This window comes from Bombus fervidus, chromosome 15 (assembly GCF_041682495.2).
Source record: "Bombus fervidus isolate BK054 chromosome 15, iyBomFerv1, whole genome shotgun sequence".
Classification (NCBI taxonomy): domain Eukaryota; kingdom Metazoa; phylum Arthropoda; class Insecta; order Hymenoptera; family Apidae; genus Bombus; species Bombus fervidus.
Window position 1 is genome coordinate 4,255,264 of NC_091531.1, and position 25,435 is coordinate 4,280,698.

General features: G+C 31.0%; 6 protein-coding genes across 9 annotated transcripts in view; 4 read left to right on the plus strand and 2 right to left on the minus strand.

Moving 5' to 3' along the window:
* The window catches only part of LOC139995056 (regucalcin-like), a 28,991-nt gene extending 23,775 nt beyond the window's left edge, over positions 1-5,216 (plus strand). Inside the window, exons 2-6 of the mRNA XM_072018202.1 lie at positions 3,719-4,008; positions 4,092-4,301; positions 4,405-4,617; positions 4,698-4,810; positions 4,917-5,216. Coding sequence (XP_071874303.1) covers positions 3,849-4,008; positions 4,092-4,301; positions 4,405-4,617; positions 4,698-4,810; positions 4,917-5,165 — 945 coding nt within the window. The 5' untranslated portion in view covers positions 3,719-3,848 and the 3' untranslated portion in view covers positions 5,166-5,216. The remainder of the gene's footprint in view (positions 1-3,718; positions 4,009-4,091; positions 4,302-4,404; positions 4,618-4,697; positions 4,811-4,916) is intronic.
* Positions 1,071-3,291, plus strand: LOC139995055 (regucalcin). Its single transcript, XM_072018201.1, has 6 exons — positions 1,071-1,232; positions 1,899-2,083; positions 2,175-2,384; positions 2,462-2,674; positions 2,757-2,869; positions 2,969-3,291. The coding sequence occupies exons 1-6, from the start codon at positions 1,168-1,170 to the stop codon at positions 3,197-3,199; spliced, it is 1,017 nt and encodes a 338-aa protein (XP_071874302.1). The 5' UTR covers positions 1,071-1,167; the 3' UTR covers positions 3,200-3,291.
* LOC139995025 (calcineurin-binding protein cabin-1) lies at positions 1,104-17,988 on the minus strand. The gene is made up of 13 exons (XM_072018124.1): positions 17,806-17,988; positions 15,861-17,398; positions 15,631-15,795; positions 15,379-15,567; positions 15,161-15,304; positions 14,907-15,087; positions 13,454-14,838; positions 13,001-13,376; positions 11,498-12,925; positions 9,294-9,457; positions 8,913-9,180; positions 8,682-8,828; positions 1,104-7,792 (listed from the first exon to the last, which is right to left on the minus strand). Exons 1-13 carry the CDS (start codon positions 17,887-17,889, stop codon positions 6,110-6,112), a joined length of 7,752 nt encoding a protein of 2,583 aa, XP_071874225.1. The 5' UTR covers positions 17,890-17,988; the 3' UTR covers positions 1,104-6,109.
* Positions 9,607-11,457, plus strand: LOC139995053 (uncharacterized). Of its 3 annotated transcripts, none has more exons than XM_072018198.1 (5): positions 9,607-9,707; positions 10,194-10,398; positions 10,456-10,636; positions 10,728-10,978; positions 11,093-11,456. In XM_072018198.1, the coding sequence occupies exons 1-5, from the start codon at positions 9,637-9,639 to the stop codon at positions 11,402-11,404; spliced, it is 1,020 nt and encodes a 339-aa protein (XP_071874299.1). In that variant the 5' UTR covers positions 9,607-9,636; the 3' UTR covers positions 11,405-11,456. The 3 variants fall into 3 exon arrangements, with proteins under 3 accessions (XP_071874299.1, XP_071874301.1, XP_071874300.1); XM_072018200.1 differs by having other exon boundaries at positions 9,608-9,707; positions 10,212-10,398; XM_072018199.1 differs by having other exon boundaries at positions 9,622-9,707; positions 10,197-10,398; positions 11,093-11,457.
* Positions 17,989-18,113: 125 nt separating the features above from the next.
* LOC139995065 (uncharacterized) lies at positions 18,114-20,223 on the plus strand. Of its 2 annotated transcripts, XM_072018214.1 has the most exons (4): positions 18,242-18,649; positions 19,422-19,556; positions 19,679-19,767; positions 19,871-20,223. In XM_072018214.1, the coding sequence occupies exons 1-4, from the start codon at positions 18,634-18,636 to the stop codon at positions 19,982-19,984; spliced, it is 354 nt and encodes a 117-aa protein (XP_071874315.1). In that variant the 5' UTR covers positions 18,242-18,633; the 3' UTR covers positions 19,985-20,223. The 2 variants fall into 2 exon arrangements, 1 of the variants encoding a protein (XP_071874315.1); XR_011801843.1 differs by having other exon boundaries at positions 18,114-19,117; positions 19,422-20,223.
* Nup160 (nuclear pore complex protein Nup160) lies at positions 18,661-25,424 on the minus strand. Its single transcript, XM_072018136.1, has 10 exons — positions 25,197-25,424; positions 24,652-24,965; positions 24,446-24,575; positions 23,827-24,353; positions 22,288-23,744; positions 21,483-22,165; positions 20,713-21,413; positions 20,393-20,623; positions 20,215-20,318; positions 18,661-20,049 (listed from the first exon to the last, which is right to left on the minus strand). Exons 1-9 carry the CDS (start codon positions 25,279-25,281, stop codon positions 20,217-20,219), a joined length of 4,230 nt encoding a protein of 1,409 aa, XP_071874237.1. The 5' UTR covers positions 25,282-25,424; the 3' UTR covers positions 18,661-20,049; positions 20,215-20,216.
* Positions 25,425-25,435: the final 11 nt, after the last annotated feature.

Consider the following 25,435-nt stretch of genomic DNA (forward strand, 5'->3'; position numbering starts at 1 on the left):
ACGAAAGAGAAATTCAACGGTGAGCGTGTTAAAACTTCAATATTTCAAATTTGAAATTAGTCTAGAAAAATTTATAAGAAAGATAAATTGTTAGAAAATTTATAAACATAATTTTGGAAAAATGTATAACTATTTATCGAAATACTGTTGTTATACGAATTTCAACTTACAATTACAAAACAAGATATAATATAAACATAAATTTTATACAAAAATTATTTTCTGATATATATCGTATGGAATACAAATTAAATCAACAAAGAATGTACTAAAACTTAAATATTTCAAATTTTAAGTTAATTTAGAAAAATTATTAGAAAAGATAAATAATCAGGAAGTCTATAGATACAATTTTGAAAAAGTCCAGTTATTTGTCAAAATATCGTTATTATTTAAATTTTAACTCGTAATCACAAGACAATTTATATTGACTTACATAAATTTTCCATTAGGAGACAATGCGTAAGAATCACCAGTTACATAAATATTTATCGTAAAAACGAAGACGAAGAATTTGTATGCGCAATTTGTAAATTATAATATATAACAGGTATTTTCAAAATCGACAATAAAATTTTTAAAAAGATTTGTTACAAATTGCAGAATGCGCATTTTAGTATAAAAAGTCGTTCTTGCTGTAGAACCATTTTTATATCTTTAGATAAATAATCTTTGATTTATACTTGTATACTTGTATGAACAAATTTATGTTTCTAAAGAAGGAATATATTTATTCAAAAAACTATAATTTAAATTTTTATTTCTGGTTTGACCGAGGATCATGTATATATTTCTAAGCGAACATTACCTAATTTCTTTGAAACGACATTATTGTAGAAAACTATTCATAATTGCCATTTACGAAGAAAATAAATAATAATAATAGTAATAATAAATAATCAGCCAAATTTATCTTTATATAAATATAGGTTATCCTAGCATTAGACATATCAGCAATATTGATTTTATTAGCAGTTTATACTATTGCCTACTAATATGTACATTCTAAATAATTTGCTATCAGCGAGGAGTGAATGGGGAAATACTATATAAGGAGCAAGCAGATAACTGTCGGAATTAGTTCCATATTTTTCCTTGAAAAGTGTTTTACGAAAATTATCAGTCTTCGTCTATATTTTTGAACATATTAACATTGTCTCATATACAATGCAAAGTATTGCTGGTACAGTTTTACTTCTCGGACTGTATCTTGGCTTCTTCGTTCACGACGGGTAAGTGAAAGGTTCTCCTGAAACTCATAGAATGTCAGTCCTTTGCGCACAAAGATTATAAATATAAACAAATGATTTTTTTATTGATCTTTAATCGATTGTTTGTTTTTAAGCATCAGAGAAAATATGAACTCTATCATCTATCTATACTAATATTATAAAGAGAGAAATTTTGTACGTATTCAGCCGATTTGGATAATTCGTTCACAGTTGGAAAGTACATTTCTTCCAAATGGACACAGATTACATTTCGTTACGCTTACTCCTTCGGGCTTAGAGAACCGAGTAATAAGTATAAATGAGACCCAAGTCTGATTAATGTAATTTCCAAATTTTCCATTGTACGGTTGTGCCTCGTTTGAACGCAGTCATTTCCTACAAATATTTCTCGAATACCATTTAATATATTGATTTTTATTACGAATAAATGACAGGGATTTTAGATTCGCGAAGTTAAACTCATATTGGTTCTTAGTTATGCGTGGACGATATCTAGGTAACAAATAATATGTATATATATAAGATACGAAAATTATAAAAGCCGCGTGAATAGAAATATTCTCTTATATTATGAACTGTATTATAAATGTGAAAACTTCCGATAGTTCGTGAGAATTATTGTTCCGTATTATTTGAAATAATTTCTTTTTTTTTTGTTATTCGCAGAGAAACTCATGAGAAACGAAAAGATAACCATGGACTAGTTATTGAACCAATAGTTGGCAGGTTTCAACATAGTGAAGGTCCTTTATGGAATCATCATTCACAAAAACTTTCTTTTGTTGATATTGAAGCACAAAAAATATGTAGATTTGACCCTGTAACAAAAGATCTTTCCTGCATATTTATAGGTAAATCATTAATATAGTATATCTAAAGTCTGTAAAAAAGAAAACAATTTCATTTTCATAAATTAATATTGATTTCTGAATTAATGATTAGAAAATGGACCAGTTGGATATGCTATTCCCATTAGAGGAGAACCTAATAAGTTTGTAGCTGGTAGTGGTACAGATTTCATCCTAGTTACATTGGATAGTCATGAGAATACTACAGAATCACTTCCTGAAGTACTTGCTGTTGTTGATACAGATCGCAATGGTACTAGGTGGAATGACGGAAAGGCAGATTCTTCAGGAAGATTCTGGGGTGGTTAGTTGAAAATTATCAGTCTAATAGATAAAAATAATAACTTAAGCATACTACATATTTCATTTACATTTCTATAGGAACAATAGGACCAGAAGTAAATGAAGTTGTTGTTCCTAATCAAGCATCTTTTTATCGTATTAAGTCTGATCTTAAACCAAAAAAGGAATTATCTCCTGTTACTAATAGTAATGGATTAGCTTGGAATCTCCAGGATGATACATTGTACTATATTGATACTCCTACGCTTCAAGTAGCTGCATTTGATTTTGAGCCCATCAATGGAACTATATGTATGAAACCTTTGAAAAACATTAAATATAAAGTACAAAACTCATGTTGAATTAAATTTGTAATAAATATAATTCATTTCAGCTAATAAAAGAATTGTATTTGATCTTAAAAAAAATAATGTTTCTGGAATACCTGATGGTATGACTATAGACGTCAGTGGAAATCTTTGGATAGCTTTGTATGATGGAGGTGCTGTAAGTATTGTTGTAAGAGTTTTATATATAATTAATAATATATTTATGAAATAAATGTAATATAAAATAATAATATGAAAAAAATGTATTATATAATAGGTGGTTAATGTTAATCCTCGTACTGGCAAAGTAATACGTTTTGTGAAACTTCCTGTTCCAAAAGTAACTAGTTGCACATTTGGAGGACCTTTGTTAGATACTTTATTTGTAACAACATCTAGCCGTGGTTTAAGCAAAGAGGAACTTGAAAAACAACCACATGCTGGTTATGTTTTTGCTGTAAAAGGCTTAGGAGTACATGGCCTTCCTACAAATTCATTCAAAGCATAATAATTTTTAATAATGAATATTCTTATGCACTTTATAATCATTCTGCACAAACAATATTAAGAAAAAAAAACAATAAAGATAATTGAGTAAAACTTCTGCATTTTTTTATTTTTAAAATTTTAAGAACAGTAATAAAATGATTAACCTAGCATTAAAAACGCATCATCACTATTAACAATTCCGTAAATTAGTTACATTATATTGCGTGAGTGTAATATAATTGCATTATGTTGCACAATCAATTTTTATATCGTTAACTGCCATTTTATTTTTTTATCAAACCATTTAATAGTATTATTATTTTTTATTTTGTCCACTTTATAATAAAATGATAACCTTAACATATCTGTGTCATAATGGATCATTGTGCGTATATATTATTAAATGATATTAGTGAACTACTGCTATCTACTATCTACTAGCTACGATTATAAAAGTACTAGATACTGTTATCAAAGTTCATAAGCCATGATATATATTGAAGAAATAACTCAATCTGGCAAATTCTGAAGTCTAGAGTTTGCTGAAAGATTAAGTACTTTTACTTTCTATATTTTGTACTTTTTGTGTTTTAAAAGCATTTGTTACTGTATAAATTATACGTGTGTATAATAACTAATAACTAACAGTTAACTATTAAATCAGGCAAATGTCAGAAGTAACTGTCGAACCATTAGCTGGACCATACAGTCTCGGCGAAGGCCCTCATTGGGATTGTGCTTCTCAAAAATTATATTTCGTTGATATAGTTGGCCAGAAAGTATTCAGATTTGACCCTGTAACAGGTACTTTTACATCTGTTTTTGTAGGTAAGTAATTAAGAATTTTGTATTATGTAATTTGGTATTTATAATCTGTTTTATAAATATATTTTTATCATTAATTATATTAGAAAATGGACCAGTTGGATTTGTTATTCCTGTTGAAGGTAGCACCAACAAATTTGTTGTTGGATCTGGTATAGATGTAATGCTACTTTCTTGGAATAGTGAAAAAGATCTTGCAAAATGTACACCTCAAACATTGACTACTGCAGATGCTAAGAGAGCAGAGGTCAGATGGAATGATGGAAAAGCAGATTCTTCTGGAAGATTATGGGCTGGTTGGTTAAAAATATAAATTATTTTATATGAAAGTATATTACTCACATAGTATAAATTCTTACATATAGTATAAATTCTTACGTAATTTCTTTTTCTTCTTAGGAACAATGGGTCTTGAAAAGGATGGAGATATTCCATTTGATGCAGGATCTTTTTATTCTATGGGTGATGATCTTTTATTGAAAAAACAAATATTTCCGGTATCCATAAGTAATGGATTAGCTTGGAATCCTGATAATAATATATTTTATTATATTGATTCATTTACGTATCAGGTTGTGGCATATGATTACAATTGTCAAACAGGAACCATATGTAAGAAATTTACAATGTATTTGGTATACATTCTGTGTTATGTTAACCAAAATTTACACTTTTAAATCTCTATTTTATAGCAAATAAGAAGATTGTTTTTGATCTTAAAAAAAATAATATTCCTGGATTCCCAGATGGTATGACTATAGATACGGATGGAAACCTTTGGGTTGCTGTATTTAACGGAGGTTGTGTGAGTATTACTACATTCCTAAGGTGATTCATAATTATTATAAAATGCATTGTAGAGGAAATAATTGACATTTATTTTCTGAGAAGAAAATATGTTTAATGTTTAGGTTCTCAATATTAATCCGAGAACGGGCAAATTGTTGCGTTTTGTTAAGATTAATGGTGCCAACGACGTAACAAGTGTTGCTTTTGGTGGTCCTAATCTGGATATCTTATATGTAACAACAGCGACCGTGCAACTAAACGAAAATCAGTTAAAAGAGCAACCACATGCTGGTTACTTATTTGCCATCAAAGGTTTGGGTGTTCGCGGTTTTCCTGCAAATTCGGTTAAACTACCAAATAAATTAACATAGATGTACATATAAATATTTAAAATATTGTATAAATATATAAAACATTTTTTTAATATTAAATTACTAGCATAATGAATTTGTAGATTATATATATATATATATATATATATATATAAAAGTTACATTTTTAATAGTTTTTGCAAAGAAACAAATTATAAGCTAGAAAAGGGTTATTTTGAGTTTCTTATTTGAAATAAACAGTACTATATATATGTACATATATACTCTTTTTAATAAAAAAGATGCCTATAAATTATTCATTAAAAATGTACAAGTGTTTTGCTAATGTTTAATTACACTTGCCTACCCTTTTTTTTACGTACAAAGAAAATTGTATTGATTACTGAATTTATAGAGTAGAAAAATAATATATCATTTTATTAATATGCAAGAACGTTTCCTTGGAATTATAGTGAAATTATATTCGTTATTGTGTTGCTATTTCGATCTTTACGAGAACTTTGTGAAAAGTAGTGATATTCAAGCATTGTCATCCTGAGGCTTGTCATCCTAACTAGTGAAAAATTAAACTTTCACTACATTTTTCTTGAGATACAGATAGTCTCTTAGATATATGTATAATTTATGGAAAAATTCCATCTCAATTATTTTAATACTTTAGAATACGTCTATTATTATCTATTTTCACATGTGATAATTAAACCTTTCATATAGAATGATTCCATTAGGCACAGAAGTGAGAAGGCTAGCGAACGAAGGCTATTTCAGTCGTTCTTGATGGAAATAAAACTGTACACTGCAAAAACGTTAGAAAATATTATTTGCATGACTATGTACCTTATCATTTATATACCACGACCATTGTAAATTGCGGATGACAAATTGCATTCAGCATGAACAATACATCAATGAACGAAACTGGGATGAAAAAAAAAATTATGAAGAAAAGGATGAAATACTAAAAATGTTTTCATAGCGACGATTTAATCGTCTAATGTTATAATTTCGACACTATCATTAGTGGATTTCTCTCCTTTCTTGTTAGAAGCACTACTCGACTTTCCTCTTGGTAAGTCATATATATTCTTGCAGTCTGATGGCCTCAAAGATTCTGACACTTTTTGTTGAATTACACTAACTCCCGAAGACAAATTTTTCGCGTATTCCATAGCCGTCTTCATTTGCTGAGGTTTTTGTTGAGGTATAATTTCTAAATGCGAATGCTGTTTCAATTGGGAAAGCATCGAGAAAGCTTCTACGGGATTTCCTTGAGAATACGAACTCGGCAAAGAACTAGAAATATCCATTGATGCTGGTTTCGTTTTTGTAGAGGACTTCTTGTATTGTGAATATTTTGTACTTGGACCTTTCAAACTAGCTTGAGGATTTACCGGACTTACAGAAATTCCACTCAATTCTGGTGGTATGTAAGGGGATTGCGTCATTGTCGAGTTCCCAGGCATCGCATTTAATATATTCGATAAGTTACTCGGTAACGTAGACATTGTTTTAGCTGGTTTTGTTTTTCTAACTACATTTTGTACATTCATCTGTGAATACGATCTTTGCGAATTTTTTTTTGACAACAATTTATGTTGTAATGAAGTTCCTGAGTGCGAAGTTGGTACATTCATAGATAGCGTTTGTTTCATTCCAATCGATGGACTTAGCGCTGTGTGTACGACTTGAGAAATCACAGATGGATTTGTTGTGGCACTACTTTTCAGAGGAGAATGCGATAAGGAAGGATTGTGCGCTGGTTGAGGCTCTGTCAATGATTTCGACACTCGAATTTGAGGAGCGCTTATTTGTTTTGGCGGGCTAGTTTTAACGTGTGTTTGTATAACGGATGGCTTCAATAGAGACACTTGTGTAGTTGGTGATTGTAAGATAGGCTTCGATGGTTGTGATATTTGTAGAGACTTTGGAAGTTGAACTGGTAGAGAGTCATTTTGAGGGCTCTGTTTCGATGGTTTACTTTTAGGTGGTACTGTATTTACTGGGGTTATTGATATACTTGGTCTATCTTTAGTTATTGACACAGTTGTGGTAGTTTTTGTCGTGGCTGCTTGTTCATACATAGGTGTGGAACGTACTGTTGGTGCCGTAGAATTACTTAGACTTAGTAATTGTTGCACAGTCAAATTATTTAAGTTACTCAAATTGCTCATGGTAGGAGCAACATTCATACTAGAACTGGAGGTACTCATTGTTGGTACACTGCTAATATTAGATGCAGTGGCAATAGTATTACTTAATCCACTAGTTAAATTTGACAAAGAAGTAAGATTATTCTGATACTGTCTCAGAATATCCTGATAATTGCCTATTTGATTTAAGTAATTCATTGCCGATAAAGGATCCATCATACTATTGCCTAAGCCGCTTGTTAATAAAGCGGACAACATATTTGGATCAACTAATGGATGCATAAAATAGGGATTCATCAAGGAACGATTTCCTGATGCCCCCATATAATTAGCGAAAGTAGGTTTCGCGTTGAATTGATTCATTGCATTACTACTTTGCTGCATGGCTTGTAGATATTTATTTACATTGGGTGGACGTCCTCTTGGTCGGCCAGTGGATGTTAGATTTCGGTATGGTTTTCGATTTTGAGAAGATTGTGGCGACGTAGAAGTCACTTGTGGTTGAGAGGCAACTACCTGTACATATTGAAAATAAAAATTGCATTAATATTGACATATTTGTACTGTGCGTTACTGGAAAGAATACTAGCTGGACGATACAGGGAAAAAAGAGTATAGTATCTGTATCGTTCACCGTTACGTATTGTAATATTGTTGTAGTGAGATATATGATATCTGGATATATGATACTTAAAACACGTTCGTCGCCAGCGTGATTCGGTTAAGATTCCTGCGGGGCCCAAATCTGACCGCCGGTATGCAGAACGTAAATAGAGCGACAAGCAGGAATTCATCGTTTATCGCCTTCGATTCGTTATAAAGAAAAGATTATTTATTTCTGAAATGGAGAAAGCGATAAGCTATCCAGCTAGAATATTCCGAGGGATCTGATCTCATGGCAGGTATCTGAGATCTTTCATTTAGTCGAGAAGCATACTTGTGAGACGTACATCAGTAATTTTTTCCTCAAAATGTTCAGTAAACTGCGTGAAAATATATTTGAAAGTGAGGAGAGTAGTGATGACAGAGTCTAACTATTTTTCGAAGTGCTCAAAATTACCCTAAATATGTTTGGAATGTTTTAACGAATACCATACGATATAGGATAATATATTATCCAGAATATAAATTAATAAAAAGTATGGTATAATGTGTTTTTAATATTTTTATGTTGTATAGCCTATATATAATATCGTATATTTAATTAACTCGAACAAGAAGAGCGTCACTATCATTTGGTGACGGGGTCCCCACGGAAGTATACCCGTCGCATAAATATGTGCGACATGGCGACGAACGTGTTAACGCGTCATTAAACATACTTATCGCTTATGATAATATTGAATTCCTCTCAACAACACTTTATGATTAATAATATGAAATGATATAAAAGCATAAAATTTACAGGAGTTGGAGATGTCGCTTGAGGCTGTGTTTGATTCTCCGTGGGTGGTTTGTCAAGGCTGGAGAAGAATTTGTTTAAAACCGTCCGATTGTAATTATAATCATTACAATACTTTGTAGCAGTTTCTAAGACATTTCCTTCCAAATTCTATTAAAACAGATATAAGATATCAAATAAAATAATTATATATTAACAATTATAATATATATTCTATTTAAAATCTTCACTTACTTTATTGCCGATATACGTTTTATATGTATCTACCAACAGAGAAGCAAGTGTTTGTATAGTTTGCTCCTTAGTTTGAAAACTTTTTAAAGCTCTCTGATAAACCCAATATGTGTCAAGAAGTACTTGAGTTCTAGCATCTGCATTTGTGTTGGATGCAAGATCAGAGGTATTTGTTCCCATTAATTGCATCTTAGTTCTAAGAGATTGTAAACAAAGAGTCAATGCTTGACGAGATAACTGCTCTCTTTCCGAATCACGTAAGTATTTTCTAGAAAAATGAACCAATTTTATGAATTGAAACGTTAAACAATTTCGCTGGAAAAAGTGTTGTTGATAAATATGTGTATAGAAGGTAAAATATATTTTTTATCTAAAATGTACTTGTCTGATTCTGGAATTTTTCCAAGTTGCACGCTCAATTGCATTAACATTCGACCATCGTTTGTCTCTTTCAATACTTGCATTAATAACGTTACGGAACGGGACATATGAAATGCAAAACTTCCTGGTCTATCAACTTCCCTATTTGGTATGTGCCAAACGCCCTGGAAAATTTATATGACAATTATACCGTTACGATAAAAATACATGAGCAAATATATCTGATAAAATAACACAGCTGATGGGAGGAAATGTTAAATAAATATATGCTTCGTTATTTTCTTGCTTACAATCCTTACTGTTCTCATGTAGGTAACATTTCTTTTTGCTTGGAAAAAAAAAGATGGAGAAATGTATGTTCTGTTGCAACCTGTTTGCTATAATCTCATTTTGTTTGTTGCTGTACAGTGTCAGGTAAAAACTTAATAATTTATTTAAAAATTGATATAACGAAGTCACAACTTTGATCGGGAACTAAAATTTACGTTCCGAGATCGAAAAAATTAATTTACGACATTTGGAGGAACATGAGGAGTTCGAGTCTCATTCAACATTGATAGCAAATTTAGAATTATCTCTTCCTGTTCTTTTCCGAAAATATAATCTTTAATAACTGCGTTATATCAAGTCTAAAGTTAATTTGCGTCTTATAATCTTATATAAGATTAATTTTTTTATTAATATGAACGAAAGTTAAATGTAATGAAAGTTGAATGAAATATGAATGTATTAATTTACAAATGACTTTTGCAATCTAGAATGTAATACAATGTAGACATGTACGGCTCTATGTATGGCTAAATTACTGATGTTACTATTTAACGCTTTAATTTACGATTTTGTTATATTGGCCTTGTCAATTATGTAGGTTACAAAAAATTTAAACGCAATTTATTGCAGTAGTAAAACCTTTTTAAGGTCTGTCAATGGTTCGAAAAAGATTATAATAGACACAGATGCTGGGGCAGATGATGCAGTAGCTATATTTTTGACTCTTAAGTCCAAAGAGAATGTTTTAGCAATTACTTGTTCTTATGGAAATACATATATGGAAAATGTAGTTAGTAATGTACTTAAGATTTTAACTGTCGCCAACAGAAGTGATGTAAGTATATCATAAATTTTACATAAACTAAACATTCTATATTGCAATATCTTCCAGATACCTGTGTATAAAGGAGCACATAAAGCATTAATAAATGAATATAATCAATATGATAAAGATAATTACTTTGGCTTCGATGGTCTAGGAGACTTTAATTTTACGGAAGAGATCACTGCTAAAGTTGATGAGAGTAAACATGCAGCTATAGCTCTCATAGACTTAGTAAAACAATATCCACGTAAATAATTAATTATTTTCAAATTATTTAGCGTAATAAATTCAAGTTAATTTAAGACTTTATATTTAATTATTTTTATTACGATTTATAGATCAAATAACTTTATTAAGCATTGGCCCATCAACAAATGTTGCTACAGCAATTGCATTAGAACCTCTATTTTTAACGTATTTAAAAGATCACATTGTACTAGGTTCTAGTGTTAACGGAGTTGGTAATATTTCACCTAATATTGAATTCAATTTCTATCAAGATCCAGAAGGTAATTATATGATGCTGAATAAGAACACTACAAGTGTTTTATTACCATGGGAAACAACAATCAACAGTCACATATCCATGGTAATTATTTTAAAATAATATAATATAATTAATATAATATAATATAATATATTAATATAATTAATATTAATTTATATTTTTAAAAATGATATAAAATATCTGATTTTTGAGCAGGATTGGCGTATAAATGTATTGGGAAAGATAAATTCTTCTATTGTGAATTTCTTAAACAAAGCGGAGCGAAAAAGTATAACAAAGTCCAATTCATGGGTTATTTCAGATGGAATGGCTGCTGCAATTATGCTACAGCCACAACTTGTAACAAGATCTATAGTAACAAATGTGAGTCCTGTAATCGATGGACTCGCAAGGGGCTCGGTACTTGTAGATTATACTAATCTAACTGACAGGCCAAAAAATGCAAAAATTATACAAGCGATTGATACAGATAGTTTCCAACAACTGTTATTGGACAAATTTTCTTAAACGCGCATATTTCGCATGTAAATACTTAAAGAAGAATAAATATTAAAAATATTATAATATTATACTAAAAGAAGTATAATAAAAAATACTTACATTGAAAAAATTAGTGCTTTTTCTATCAGCAAATAGTCCTTGAAATCTTTCCTCTCGATAAAATTGACAATTATAACTGTCCAACAAAAGATTCCTGCATTTTATTATGTCCTTAGCAGTCTTATTGTTGAAGAAGAAATGCGATAATCTGTAAAACGATTTGTAATGTTCCGAAAATCTTAAGACGCACTGTTCTAAACCAGCTAAACAATATGTTATTAGAGTTGTAACTTCTTCTTCAGTCATATTTTCTTCTTTTTGTACAAAAACCGACTCCTCTTTCTTTTTCTCACTTTCACTTTCACCAGAGTCGCTTTCGGTGTCACTTGAACTATCGCTATCAGAACTATCATCACTACTGCTTGATTCATCGCTGCTACTAGAGCTAGAATTGTTCGTTTCAGTCGTTGTCGTAGTTGTTTGTGTAGTTGTTGTACTTTCTTGCGAACCTCTCCTACTTAAAGTTAGCTCTTCCTTCGTAGTACTTGCAAGTTTCTTTTTATCGGGAGGTTTATCTTTCATTTCTTTATTACCTAATTGCAAATCTTCGTTTTGTAACCATTTCCCTTCAAACTTTCTCGTATCTTCATCTTCAGGCGAAGATTGTCGTGTTTCCTGACTAATCTCCATTGCTTGTTTCATAAGAGCGTCCATTAAGTCTTGAACATTTTCCGACTTTCCTTCACTTTCGAATACAGTGCCAATTTTTAAAGATGTTAATGAACCTTTCTTATTGTCTTCTGATTTTATGTTCACCTTTGTCTTTTCAATAGTTTTCTTCACTTTCTTTCTTTGTGATTTTGATTCATTACTTTCATCGCTCGATAATACCATAATCTCATCGTTCCTTTCTTTTTGTGAAACCATATCACAAACTTTTGTGATTACGTCATCTATTAAAGCTACAACGTCTTGCATTAATTGCAAATGAGATACGTTACCTAATTTTATCCTCTTTGCATTATCTTGTGATAATTCTGCAAGAGATCTCTTACGTGTTTCTGTCTTCCCATGTTCAATACGTTGACTCGTTCCAAATCCTTTATTTGTTCTGTCTATGATTTCAATCTCCTCAATGCTATTTGAACGTCGACCGATCGTAACAATATTTCTGTCTCCTTCAGCTGTAAATTCCACTTCTCCTCCAGCATTTTTATTATTTGTAAAAAGATTTTCCTCTTTAACCTTCTCGTTTAGTTTTGAAGTATACTTCATGAAGGGCCCTTTGGCACATTTCTCAAGATGAAATTGAAGCAATTGTCCTAAAGTTTTCTTTAGAGGTTTCCCCTCATGCTGCTCAAGATATTTTAATATGCTCGCATGAATTCGATAATGTACTTCTAATGCTTCAACCGAAAAATGCTGTGGACATTTATGACTTATTCTACGTGGGTATTGTGCATTATTGTGATATAATAATTCACTAGCCTGCAATTAAATATAAACAAATTAGAATATATATCACCTATGTCCAATATAAATGGTATACAGATTTACAAATACCTTCGCGTAATGTTCCAAATATATAGGAGGATCTTGATTTTTCTTTTCGGCTATCTTTCCGAGCATATATTGATACAGCCATCTTTCATCATGCGGTATTGTTCCATCTTTAGTACCAATAAATAAACGAGCACATGCCTGAAAACACTGATAAGCGATTTCCAACATTTCTTCTTTTCTCGTTTCTAAGATTTCAAATCGTTCCATACTTAACGTGTCTGTTTCTTGTTTTAGTAATCGTGAACAAAATGAATGAACAACATATGCGAATGTCCCGTATTCAGTCCAAATAATATGATTACAGGAATCCAATTCGACAGCATGTCGATAACTGGATTGGGTTAATTTCGCTTTTGCTAAAAGTGAGTCTTCGTTTCTAAACATAAAATAAACAGTCATTATTATTAATTTGTGTTATATCATATTAATAAAAAAGTTTGAAGCACTACTTACATTGGTTTATATTTATTTAACCAGGTTTCTATTACGGTGCCGGATGACATCGCTAGTCCAGTCCAAGAACTCAATCTTGTTGGATGAAAACATAAATCCAATAAATAATATCGAATAGCTGTGTTCCATTTACAATTCTTGAAACAAAAATCTGCTAGGAGATAATAAATAGTGGACATGGAATGCGGCAGAAGCTTCTTAACGGTCGGCATTGTGTCTCGTTCACCCATTATATAAGCCATCATTTCATCAATCACTTGATTCGGGTCACTTTCTTGAGGAATTAACTTTATTATACGTTTAAACAGATCTTCCGTGTCTGCATTAATTGTTAAAGTCCTGGGTGAATGAAATTCGGGTATTTGCTTGGGTTTATAAAAATTGAACAATAACTGTGCTCCCTCCCAAGTCACTTTCATTTGAGGTACTCCATGGTCTTCTATATGTTTTGGTCGGACTTTGTTCACTTTATTATAATGACCATATAGACAATAAAATATTTGTTCTAAATATTTTGAAACTTTACTTTTTATACTGGAAAATTGAGGGGTTTCCAATTTTGGGATAACTAAATTTAAAGTGAAAAATAAGAGTTTTGCTTCGTTGTAGCAACACCATGAGTGTCTTCCCATAAAGTCATGGGCAATAAATAAAATCATGATAGATGCTGGAACACCTTCATCCTCATCATCTGATTCAGAATAATTAGAACTATGCTTATTTTTGTATGACGATTCAGCCTTTGCTCTCTCTTTGTCTTCTTTATATTGCAAAACATAATGCAATAAGATCCACGGCAAAACAGTTTCAAGTGGCATCTCTACAGTATTTTCCGATACATCTAATTGATTGCAAACAATGTGAACCAAATTTTGTACTAATCTCGAAAGACGTGCTTCCGGTAAATATTTTACAACAAAAGTGCTTACTTCAATTGTACAAGCTTCTAATTTTTCAAGCGCCATTAGGACGGACCTCGTCCATTTCTTTTGTTCTACATCATCGGAAGCATTTAAATAATTTTGCCATGCTTCGTTGAGGCAAGCTTCCGCCCATACATAACATTCTTCGTATTGTTGTAGCTGCCATAAGCTATCTAGTAACATGGATAACTGTTGTACTCTATCAACGATATTATCATTTACGGATAAAAATTTATTTCCTTGTTTTGCGAACTTGAATGTATCCTGTAATATGTAGGCTAGTTCAGCGTATTTTTTTTCGTCATACAGATTTTGTATTTCTCCTAATTTCTGTCCTCTTTGAATAGACTTAAGTTTCTTCTCCACTATTTTAATACTGATGTTAGAATGATATTTACAATTAGGCAATTTTAAATAAACCATTTTGTTTTGTTTCGCCAATTCTTGCATATGACTTAGCAACTAAAAAGATAATATCTGGTTAGGTAAATTAGGAAAAATCTCTTTGTGCTGGAATTGAAGTTACTTACCAATTCTAAAGTTTCAATGACGATGTCTGTGTCTCCTTGGCACAAAAAGATATTAGCTTTGAGCCACAAAACCCTTAGAAATATCAGAATATTTTCTTCATTTAAAATATCCCTCCTAACGCTTGTAAAAATTATATGCCCCAGTTCCTCAGATGGCATTCCTGTACCAAGTTTATCTAATCTAAAATAGACAATGGAATTCTTTAATTATTTTAATTGGAGAAGTATAATAAAACAAATGGAATAAAACATACGTTGAAAACGGTACTATGTCTGGTTTATTGCTTAACCATTTATCTGTATGCAGTTCACCAAATAATAAAGTCATTTCAGTATCTAGTTTCAAAATATCATCATCTATATCTTCTTCAAATGGTGATGGATGTGGAATGTGCTCCCTGTAGAAAAGAAGAAATGCATTTTATTATCTGAGACATGTTTACATAAAAGAGCTCACATTTATTTATTATACCTCATAAATGTATATGCTTGCAAATATATCTCTAATATTCCTTTAGACCATTCTTGGTTCCATTTGGTGCTTAAAAATTCCGTATATTTTGCTATAATTATCATTAAATTACTCTTACTACTATGTTCATTAATGAACATATTTACTTCAGCTATCTCAGATTCTGTACCGAAATAATTTTGTTGTTGACTATAGAAGAAAAAAAATTAATTATTGCAAAAACTTAGTTGCTCATCCTTAAATAAGACCTACCTTGTTTCAGGACTCGGAGATTTTGAACTGTCAGAACTTTTAACTGTTTCTATAGTATTACTATTATTTTCTTGATTAGCAAACAATTGATATAAATCCATTGTATCCATAGAATCATCCATATTTTTAGAATGATCATCTTTGGTTAATTTTACTGTATCTGGCCTAAAATATTAACAGTTTATATAATATTGATTATAAGTTACATAAATATAGATATAAATACATACAATAATGTACTAGGAAATATTCTTCTAAGAGTTTCTTCTAATTGAACATCATCTCTTTCAGCTTCTCTTCTATTCGAACTTCTTACTCTCGCAGAACGTCTCATACTGTTGCAACTCCAAGCCCATTGTTGCAGAAAACATAGAGCACTTCTTCTCCTTTTTTTCACCTTTTGTACTTCTTCCTTTCCTTCAATCTTTTCATTCAATTTTTCTTCTGCCTTACATTGTACCTTGTCTTCTTTCTTTGAGTCTTTTTCATCATTGGATTTGTTACTATCCTTATCACTAATATTATCATTTTGTGCTTCATTGCCAGCATCATCCATTATTTTCTCCAATTGTAATTTATCTCCATTTTCATCTACTTCAAAGTTATTTTGCTCATCTAAATCATTTTTTACTTGACTTTGTTCTTCAAATTGTACAGCATCAGTATCTGAAATTCTCAAAAGGTCTTCATCATCTATTATTTGTACATCGCTGGAACATGATTTTTTATCATCTTCTATTTCAATATCCATCATAGATTCAGCACCACCACATTGATTGTCATCAAATATTTCACATGGAGAATTAGCATCATCTATTTCCATCTTCATTGATTTTTCAACCTCATTTTCATTCTCTGTTATGGTATTTTGCAATATTTCCTGATCAGTATTAACATCATTATTTCCCTGAGTATCTCCCTCAGTATGAGTTTTGGCTGTTTCTTCAGAATTATGAACAGTTAGATTAATTCTACTAACAAAACTCAAATTATTTTCTGTAATATATCTATGCATATCCAATAAACATTCTCCTAAGTCTAACCAAGTATAGTTTTTTATGGGTTTTCTTAGTGTTAGATCTGGCAATGGTTTAGGACAGAATTCTACTCTGCATGTTTCTGCCCATCTTCTAGCAATATCCTGTGCTTCTTCTATTAACTTATCTCCTATTTGATGATCATATTGAGTATATAATGGTGGATCTAATTGCCAGTCACTATTGTACAATTTATAGCATTCTTCGAAGCATGGAATGTCTTTAAATATTTTATCACGAAAAGCTAAACCTTTTACATAATTGGGATCACGTTCTAATGCCATAGAAATGTACAAAAGACAATTCATATAATCAGGAACTGCATATAAGGCAGTTATCATGTTATCTAAACATGGCCAATGGTTTGCATTGCACTTTAAACCTTGCTTAAATGATGAACATGCCAATTCTAAATTTGAGGTTTTCATAGCTAAGATACCTATTCTATACCATAATGTTACATCTGTATCGTCTAAATTAGCTGCTTCCCAGTAATTTTCTACAGCTTCATCATAGTTTCCCAACATGGCCTGTATAGCCCCGATATTCTTGAAACAAGAATATTTTAACGACAACATTGGCCTAGATCTACCATCAGGTATTTCAGGTTTTTCAACTTCATCCAGCAATTCAGTTTCTAAAAGATCTTTAAAAATATTCAGTGCATCTTCTTGTTTATTCTCTTTTAATAATACTAAAGCTTTATTATATTCAGTAAGAGCTATTTGTTCCTGAAACAGATATAAACAAATCAAATTTTTTAGATTTTAATGAAACATATGTTATTAATAATGTATAATAAATCTTAGTTTCTCTGAAGAATAAAAATTCAAAGGAAGCAGATTCAAGAGTTTACATGAATCATACATGACTATTTAACTAAATAATGTGTTTTTCGATTATAAAATGATCTATAAAACAAAACAACCTTAAATAAAATATAATTAATTATAGTAAATTAAGACAGATTATTGTAGATATTTAATTTTCTAAATAGATATATAATCTGAATGTTCTCTGTGTATAATTTTATATAAAATTTGAACACCGGTAGAAATTAACCATGTTTCAATAACTGACAAGTTTATAGGTTAAGTTCTTAAGGAAATAAAAAGTTAATAACAGTGTTGATACGTACTTGTGCTTCTTTCGTGATACTCGGTAAATCCTCCTCTTCACTTTCTTCACTGGATTCTTCATTCAACGCCGATATCTTTATCATCTTTAGAATTTTTTTTTACAAATTCGATCTTACATATAAAATATCAACAAATCAAGCACTTCCATTCAATGTCGCCATGTTACTGAAGGTATACAACGTGCTACTTCGTATGTATACATCTCATATAGGCTGTTCAAAAAACAAGCATGTATTTCTTATAACTCGAAGGTTTTTTATTTATTTTTTAATTTCTTTATAGAAATTAATTTAAATTAATAATTTCTTTATAGAAATTAATTTAAATTAATAATTTCTTTATAGAAATGTAATTCAGACGCATGTGTATTCTTCACGCGTATATTGCGTCGTTTACTTAAAATTATTCTTTATACACCCTGTATATGGATTATCTGTGAACCTCGAGATAATTTAATGCACAGGTTTTGCACATATTGTAATGTTAATTCTCATTTTATATTAGTAATAATATAAATAAAATAATAATATTATAGTTGTTTTATTTGATTTATTTAACATTTTGCAATCGTATAAGCTTTTATAAAACTCTACTATGTAAGTTTATCGACATAACATAGCTTTAATCATCTTCTGTTTTAATTATCTTTATCATTAGAAGTACGATTTAATTATTCATTCGTTTATCCCAATTGTGAAACATAAATAAAATACATTCAATTTTCATGCGCGAAGTAGAAAATTGTGTTTGAAGGAATCAAATTCTGCAGTTTTTACAAATCAAAAGATACACTCAGGTCATTGAACTGTTGTACTTAATATGCAACAATGTTTATGATTTGGGGTAAGTATTACTAACACACATTAACATTTTATTGTATGTACTCATTTATAAGCTAATAAATTTTGTTATTAAAAACTTAAACACCGCATGTTTTACACAAAACATCAATAAAATAATAGTACTTAAAATCTAACTTATACGCGAATACATACACTGCTAACACATATGAAAGTAGATGTACCTATCTATAAACTAGTGTTTTTCTCGTGTTTAGTAACAAAGTTTGACGAAAAATTTAATGTAAAAAAATAATCTACATAAAAACACCAGTTTATACAAATGTAGTTATACTATTTCCAACATGTTGAGTACATTTTTATTATAAATTATATAAAAGTATTTTATTTTATGGTGAACAGCTACTATAAATTTGTATTTACCTCTTAGTAGCTTAGTAAGACCACAGACTATTACAACAAATTAAATAAAAATATTAGTGTAATAGGCATTGTTGGAATAATAAACGAGGTAAAATACAGCTAATTATGATTACAAATATAAAAATCAGTTTTATAGAAACAGCTTGAGGAATATGGTAGTAATTCTTTGTCCCCAAATATGTATATCCTAACTAATTCTACAATATACAATAATTATTATTGTTGGCACTCGTATACTGTAGTACAAATAATAGCTTTTTATTGACGCGAAATGTTGATATTGAATTATAGTTATATAGAACCGAACCTGCTTTCTTAATTGCATTTACATTAACGTTTTGAGCACGCGAAAATAGAGATAAAACTTGTTATAATAACTATGTACATTGTAGGAGACTGGTTCACAAGTGGAGTACAATCCGTAGATACGCAAAATCTCCTTGATTCTGTAATTATAACAAATAAGAGTATCATAAGGAGAATTCGCATACCTCCTTACGAAGTATACAAAACTCATTGGCGCAATGGTGAGATATCTCCATATAGGATAAAAATTAATAAGTTCCAATAATGTATCTTTACGTAGTTTTAAGAAGTTAATTTCTCTTTCATAACTTTGTTACCGCAAGCTGTTCATGATTTTCTTTAGATCCCGAAATACAGAGACATTATTGGGCAGCATCTTTTCTTCTACCTGTCGGAACAATTTTCGTTCTTGCTTTGATAGTTATTTTGATGGTAATATTTTGTTCATAGTTTCTCATATATTCATAACAAAATAATCAATTGTTATAAATTATATTCATAAATGACGGTTATTTTAAATTTACAATTATTTCAGGTTTTGTTCAAAAGATGTCCACAAATGGTTGCCGTGATTGTCGCAGCGATTCTTGGCGTTATTATTGTATTTACGACGGTGATATCAATTAGTCATGCACCGATTTATGCTTGACAATCTCTAATACTATTGTTCCAAATATGTGACATAAAATTTTATCTTTTATAGTATAGATTTTCCTAAAACATTATAGATAAAGACTGGTGTAAAGATAGTTGTATCATCAGCGGAGACAATTACACACACGTCCGCACATATTAAATATTTTTATAATATGTATATTTTTTTATAATAGAAAAACAAAGTATTACTTTATTAACCACTAATATAAGTACTCTACTTACTACTAGCAATTCTTGTTACTTAATTTTATTTCGATCATATCCTTTGACACCCTTATCACTTTCTGTTCGTAGCTTTGCAATGCTCCTTGTAATCTTTGATAGCTCTAAAATTAATATTAATATTTTTATTAATGTTTTTGTGAAAAAAATACATGTATACAATAGGAAAATTACGTACCTCGGAAAAGGTAGGATTGTCTTTGACTTCTTTTAATTCATATAATAGCACTTCTAAAATGTTAAGTGGCAACCAGACTGGTGTAGTTACGGATGTTAAGTGCGTTTTAAGACCGAAATTTTCTTTGCCATCACCCATAACAGCATTAATGTATTCAACTCCTAACTCGCTAGCTTCTAATATTCTACCAGCATTTAACATAAGACGAAGAAGTTCGGCAGCATTTCGTTTCTATAGTAAATACCAAGTGATCTTTTATTATAGAATATAATATAACAATATATTATACAATATGATATGATGATTAAAAAATTATTTACCTTGTATGACATCAATAACCATTGAGGTATAAACGCTCCTTCTTGAAGTAATTTCCGAGTGACTGCTTTATGCAACTCACTGTATCTATCTTTTTCATGCTTCAATGTTAAGTATTCTAACAATCTCCAAGCGGTGTTTGTAATATTTGTATTCGATAAACCAATGTCAAATATATCGTTTTGAATAAGCCAGTCCCATGCGTCTGGATCTTCTCCTCGACTTAAACGTATACACTGTGAAGCGAGACTTTCAAGCACAGAACTTTTATTAACTTTAAATTCATCGCATAAATGCAACGCTGTCGTGTACAATCCAATAGTTGGTAGTATAATAATAAGCTCCGAGGGTCCAGCATGTGAAACAATATGCAACTCCGAATTTATTTTCGATACTTTCAATCTTGCATCTACAATGTAGTATTCCCTTTTTATATCATTTAATTCAAGAACTTCGACTTGTTTTTTTATTTTATAATGCAAAATATCTTCGCTACTGATGCTTCTTCTCGTTTGTACTTCATAATCCATTTCCTCCAAATAGTTCTGATCAATTACAGGCCTAACGATCCATCTATACTTTTCAGAGACAAGATGTAATGCATTAATACAAGCTAACAAGCACTGAGCTTGCCTTGATACGATCGCAACAGATTGTGATTCTTGACTTAATCTCATAGCTTGCTCATACATCACTGACGCAGCTGTAAAACAAATCAATTACTGTATGAAAAAAGGTTTAATACTGATTTCATAATAAGTTAAAGTAATACCTTTTCGCATGTTCCCTTTATCTATGTGAAAGCTATATAAAAAATTGTAGTAATTATTTTCTATGAGGTCCACACTTCTGGCCCTACCTTCTACTATTCTCTCTAAATCTTCATACATATCGACATACGGAAATGAAATTAAATCTATTAACTTTTTACGTTCAAAGAGAGTCACTACCAATTGTCTCAAACAATCTACTCTACGTGCAACATCCGGATTCGAATTTAAGCAATTGTAAGCTTTTATATGGTGACCCAAGTTCAAATGTTGCATGAATACTATTGAGTGAAGTGTTGGCAAATTAGGATCATCTTTATCAGCCATTAATATAGCTGTTTCAGCGAGCTCTATGATACAGTCGGAAGCATTATGTTCCTCAAATAATTTGATAACTTTCAAGTAATACTGAATTAACGAACTATTTTCGGATAGTACGCTAGATTCGAGTAAGGCATCAGCTAAAAATTCATCTGTCAAAATTCCCCTAGAAGCTCGAAGGAAATGATCGCAAGCTTTATGCGCTTCTCCCATTTCAAGCAACGCGACTGCTAATATAAATTTCCTCGATGCACTGTTCCACTCGCACCATGTATTCAGAAGCCTCACATACTCTTGAACCAACAAGAACTGACAACTAGACAATAGCCATTCGGGGAAGATAAAATTTCCCGATCTCGGCCATCTGATATATTTTTTATTAAGGAAATATATAAAAATTTTAAGACAAAAAAGAAACGTATACCACGTATATAACTAATATATACGTACGTGCATAAATAAATCGATAGTTCTATGAAAGGATACACGAGCTGTGCGATAAAAGTAATATGCGTTAACATCCCATAATGCCATGGAATTAAACTAGTCGCATCTAAATTTGTATGAGCCATCAAATTGTGAGCATGTTTTGCACCACTGTTTTCTATAAATAATTCTAATAATGATGAAGATCGATGTTGCTTGAATCCTATATTTGCTCTCGAATCAACAAGTTTCAATAATGCTAGACGCTGAACACTAGAATCTAATAGAGATTGTACAGGCATTGGTAATGCTGTGGATTCACATATCCACGTCACAACATAATAAGCTTGCATTAACACAACTGTCTTAGGTGCTAATGATGATTTTATGGAATGTAATGATCGTGAATCAAATAATTCAGGTCGTAGTAGTATCATTTGTTGCAAAATTAATAAATTTCTGCAGATCGCGAATCTCAATTGTGTTATTTGTGCTACACTTTTCGATATTGCGGAGATGCCTAAGTGACTACTAAAAAAGTGATTTATATTGAGCAACAGTATCGAGGCATCATGATCATTATTAAGATGTACTTTGTTTGGTTGTCCAAGATCATATGTTAATGATTCCAACAACATTGCCATAGCGCTGGATATATCTCTAACGTTTGATAATTTGTGACAGCTAAGATGATGCGTAACAAAATTACTAATCGGTTCTTCCGACTCCAACATCAGTTTTGACAATAAATCATCAATAATAATGTCTGGACTTTTTAAATGATACAGCTCTCTCTTTACCGCTGTCTTAGTTTCTTCGGATAATTGTTCTTCTAATAGTACCAATGCTGACATTAAAGTAATAAGATCCTGACATATATCTTCGTCTTGTGACAAAACCGGCGTTGTTTTGAATCGGGATGTATATGATCTTTCATTACAAAACATTAAATATTCTAAAGCTTCCATTGGTCTCAAAAGCGAGAAGCACGATTTTTTAAGTAAAACTACTCCGTAAACGCTAGGCAGTAGTAACAATCCCACTGGCCTTGTACTATTGGCATGATACTGTATAACCCAAGAATAAAATTTTGACCAACAACGATTGGCAATTTCTAAATAATCTTCATCCATAAGTTCGTAATCCATAATTTCAGCTTGTATCTCAGCTTCTACCGCAATACATACGCGTTCTTTCAATTCCGCAGCAGAAAGAATTTTATCTTCCAAAAAATTAGATCTTTTGTATATGTTCAATGCTTTTGTTATATCTGCCAAAGAGAACTGACCAGGGTGAAAAATGTAATTGATATATGCTTGTCTTGGATCAGTATCAGCATCACTAAGAATGTAGTCTCTGTCTGGCGTTTGTTCTAGAATCGCAGCTTCCCATTCAGAGTTAACGCGTCCACCACTCAATGATAATTGAGCATGCGTTACTTCAACTGTATCCATATCAGTGGTTCTCCAAACAGCCCATAATCGAGTAGTGGTAAAGAAAAAGTCAACTAAATGTTGCTGTAAAGATTAATACATATAAAAGTTGTTTTAAATGGCAACTAATTTGTAGTCAATATGAATAAATGTAAATAGTACATACATCTTGTGCGAACTTGGTACATAATCTAACAAATTTAAACATCCCATTATCTTGAATTGGCTTTAAAATACTAAATTCACATCTAGTACTAAATTTTAAAAAAGTTCCCAAGTATAATTCATTATTAGGACCCAATGCTTTTCTTAATATATGGCCCTGTGCACCTTGCGAAGCAATGCGATTATCTATCGCCGTATCAGTCACGGCCACGCATTGAGCTTTGTTACAAGACCACATACGGATATTACCTTCACGACACAATGCAAACAAATACGTATCACTTTCACAACTATGTATTGTTAATGACATAGCCACGTGGGCTTCAGAATTGCGTCCTCTAAAAGCAGTTGCAATACCACTAAGAAATCTTGGCACTATTGAATCTTGTTTTAATTCACTGCTGTGCACAAGGCCAGTTTTTGTATCTAGCCTCAGGAGAAGTATAGTTCCAGAATTATAAGCAAGAGCAAACAGTGCTTCTTGTGGTGGAATAAGCCATGATGCAGCTGCATGAGGAACTGGAGAATCTATAAAAGAAAAGAGGAAAAAATTAAAATAATTGCTGTGGATACTATATTTAAAAAATGTTATTTTTTAAGTTCTGTCATGAATTACTAACTTGTAGTTCCTGCATTTGTGATGACATGAAACATATGTGGATCTTCCTTAGTTCTTTTCACATTTTGTGTAGACATTTCACTAAATATTGATTGTGTACCTAAATCTTTATATGTACTTAATGAGTGTTCCTATAAAATAACAATTCATTAATGCAATATCTAAAATCATACAATATTCAATTACTACCTTTTGGAAGCTACTTACATTTTTGTGAATTCTTTCAGGATGAGGAAATGATAACTTATGAACACTAGAAACGGTTGCTATTAATATAATGACTGAATTAATTGTTTCATGTATAGAAATGCCATCCAAAATGGGTGTATCTGTAAACTTATATCTTACTCTACAGTTGGCTAAATTAATATCTAGACTGTGTTCAACCAACTCAAGTACATCATGACAAATACGCCAATAAATAAATCGATTCCGTGTAAAATATTTTGAGCCATCATTGTATGAATAGCCTCCTGCTCTCTCTGGAACTTTTATGTCCTGTAAGGTACTTTGGCTTCCGCCTATAAAATAATATAATTACAGAGACAGATACTGTACAACTATTTTCTATTTGAAAAATAAGGTTAGGAATTCAATTTATAAGGTTTAAAGCGTAACATTGTCATAATTAATACATGTTTTCATAAATGGAAAATAAATATCTTTGATATACAATAAAGAAATTGAGTTTAAATTATTTTTGAAAGAATAATTTCGTGTTCCGTGAAAATAAAAAGGTTATGGTTACATACCCGTGTTCAACGTGATTTCGTTCCATTTCTCTGGTACAGTTTGATCAGGCACAACTTCTCGATATCCCAAAGGAAATTCTTCCATTTTTTACTTTGTTTATGAATAAGTATTATGTCAATTTAACTTTTAAATCATATTGCACTATTGCTCAAAATTTTAGCGGGCACCAAACATCGGTGCACCGAGTGTCACGCTTCTTCACGCTTCGCGCTCCTCAGTTTGGCGCCCTCGACTTTAC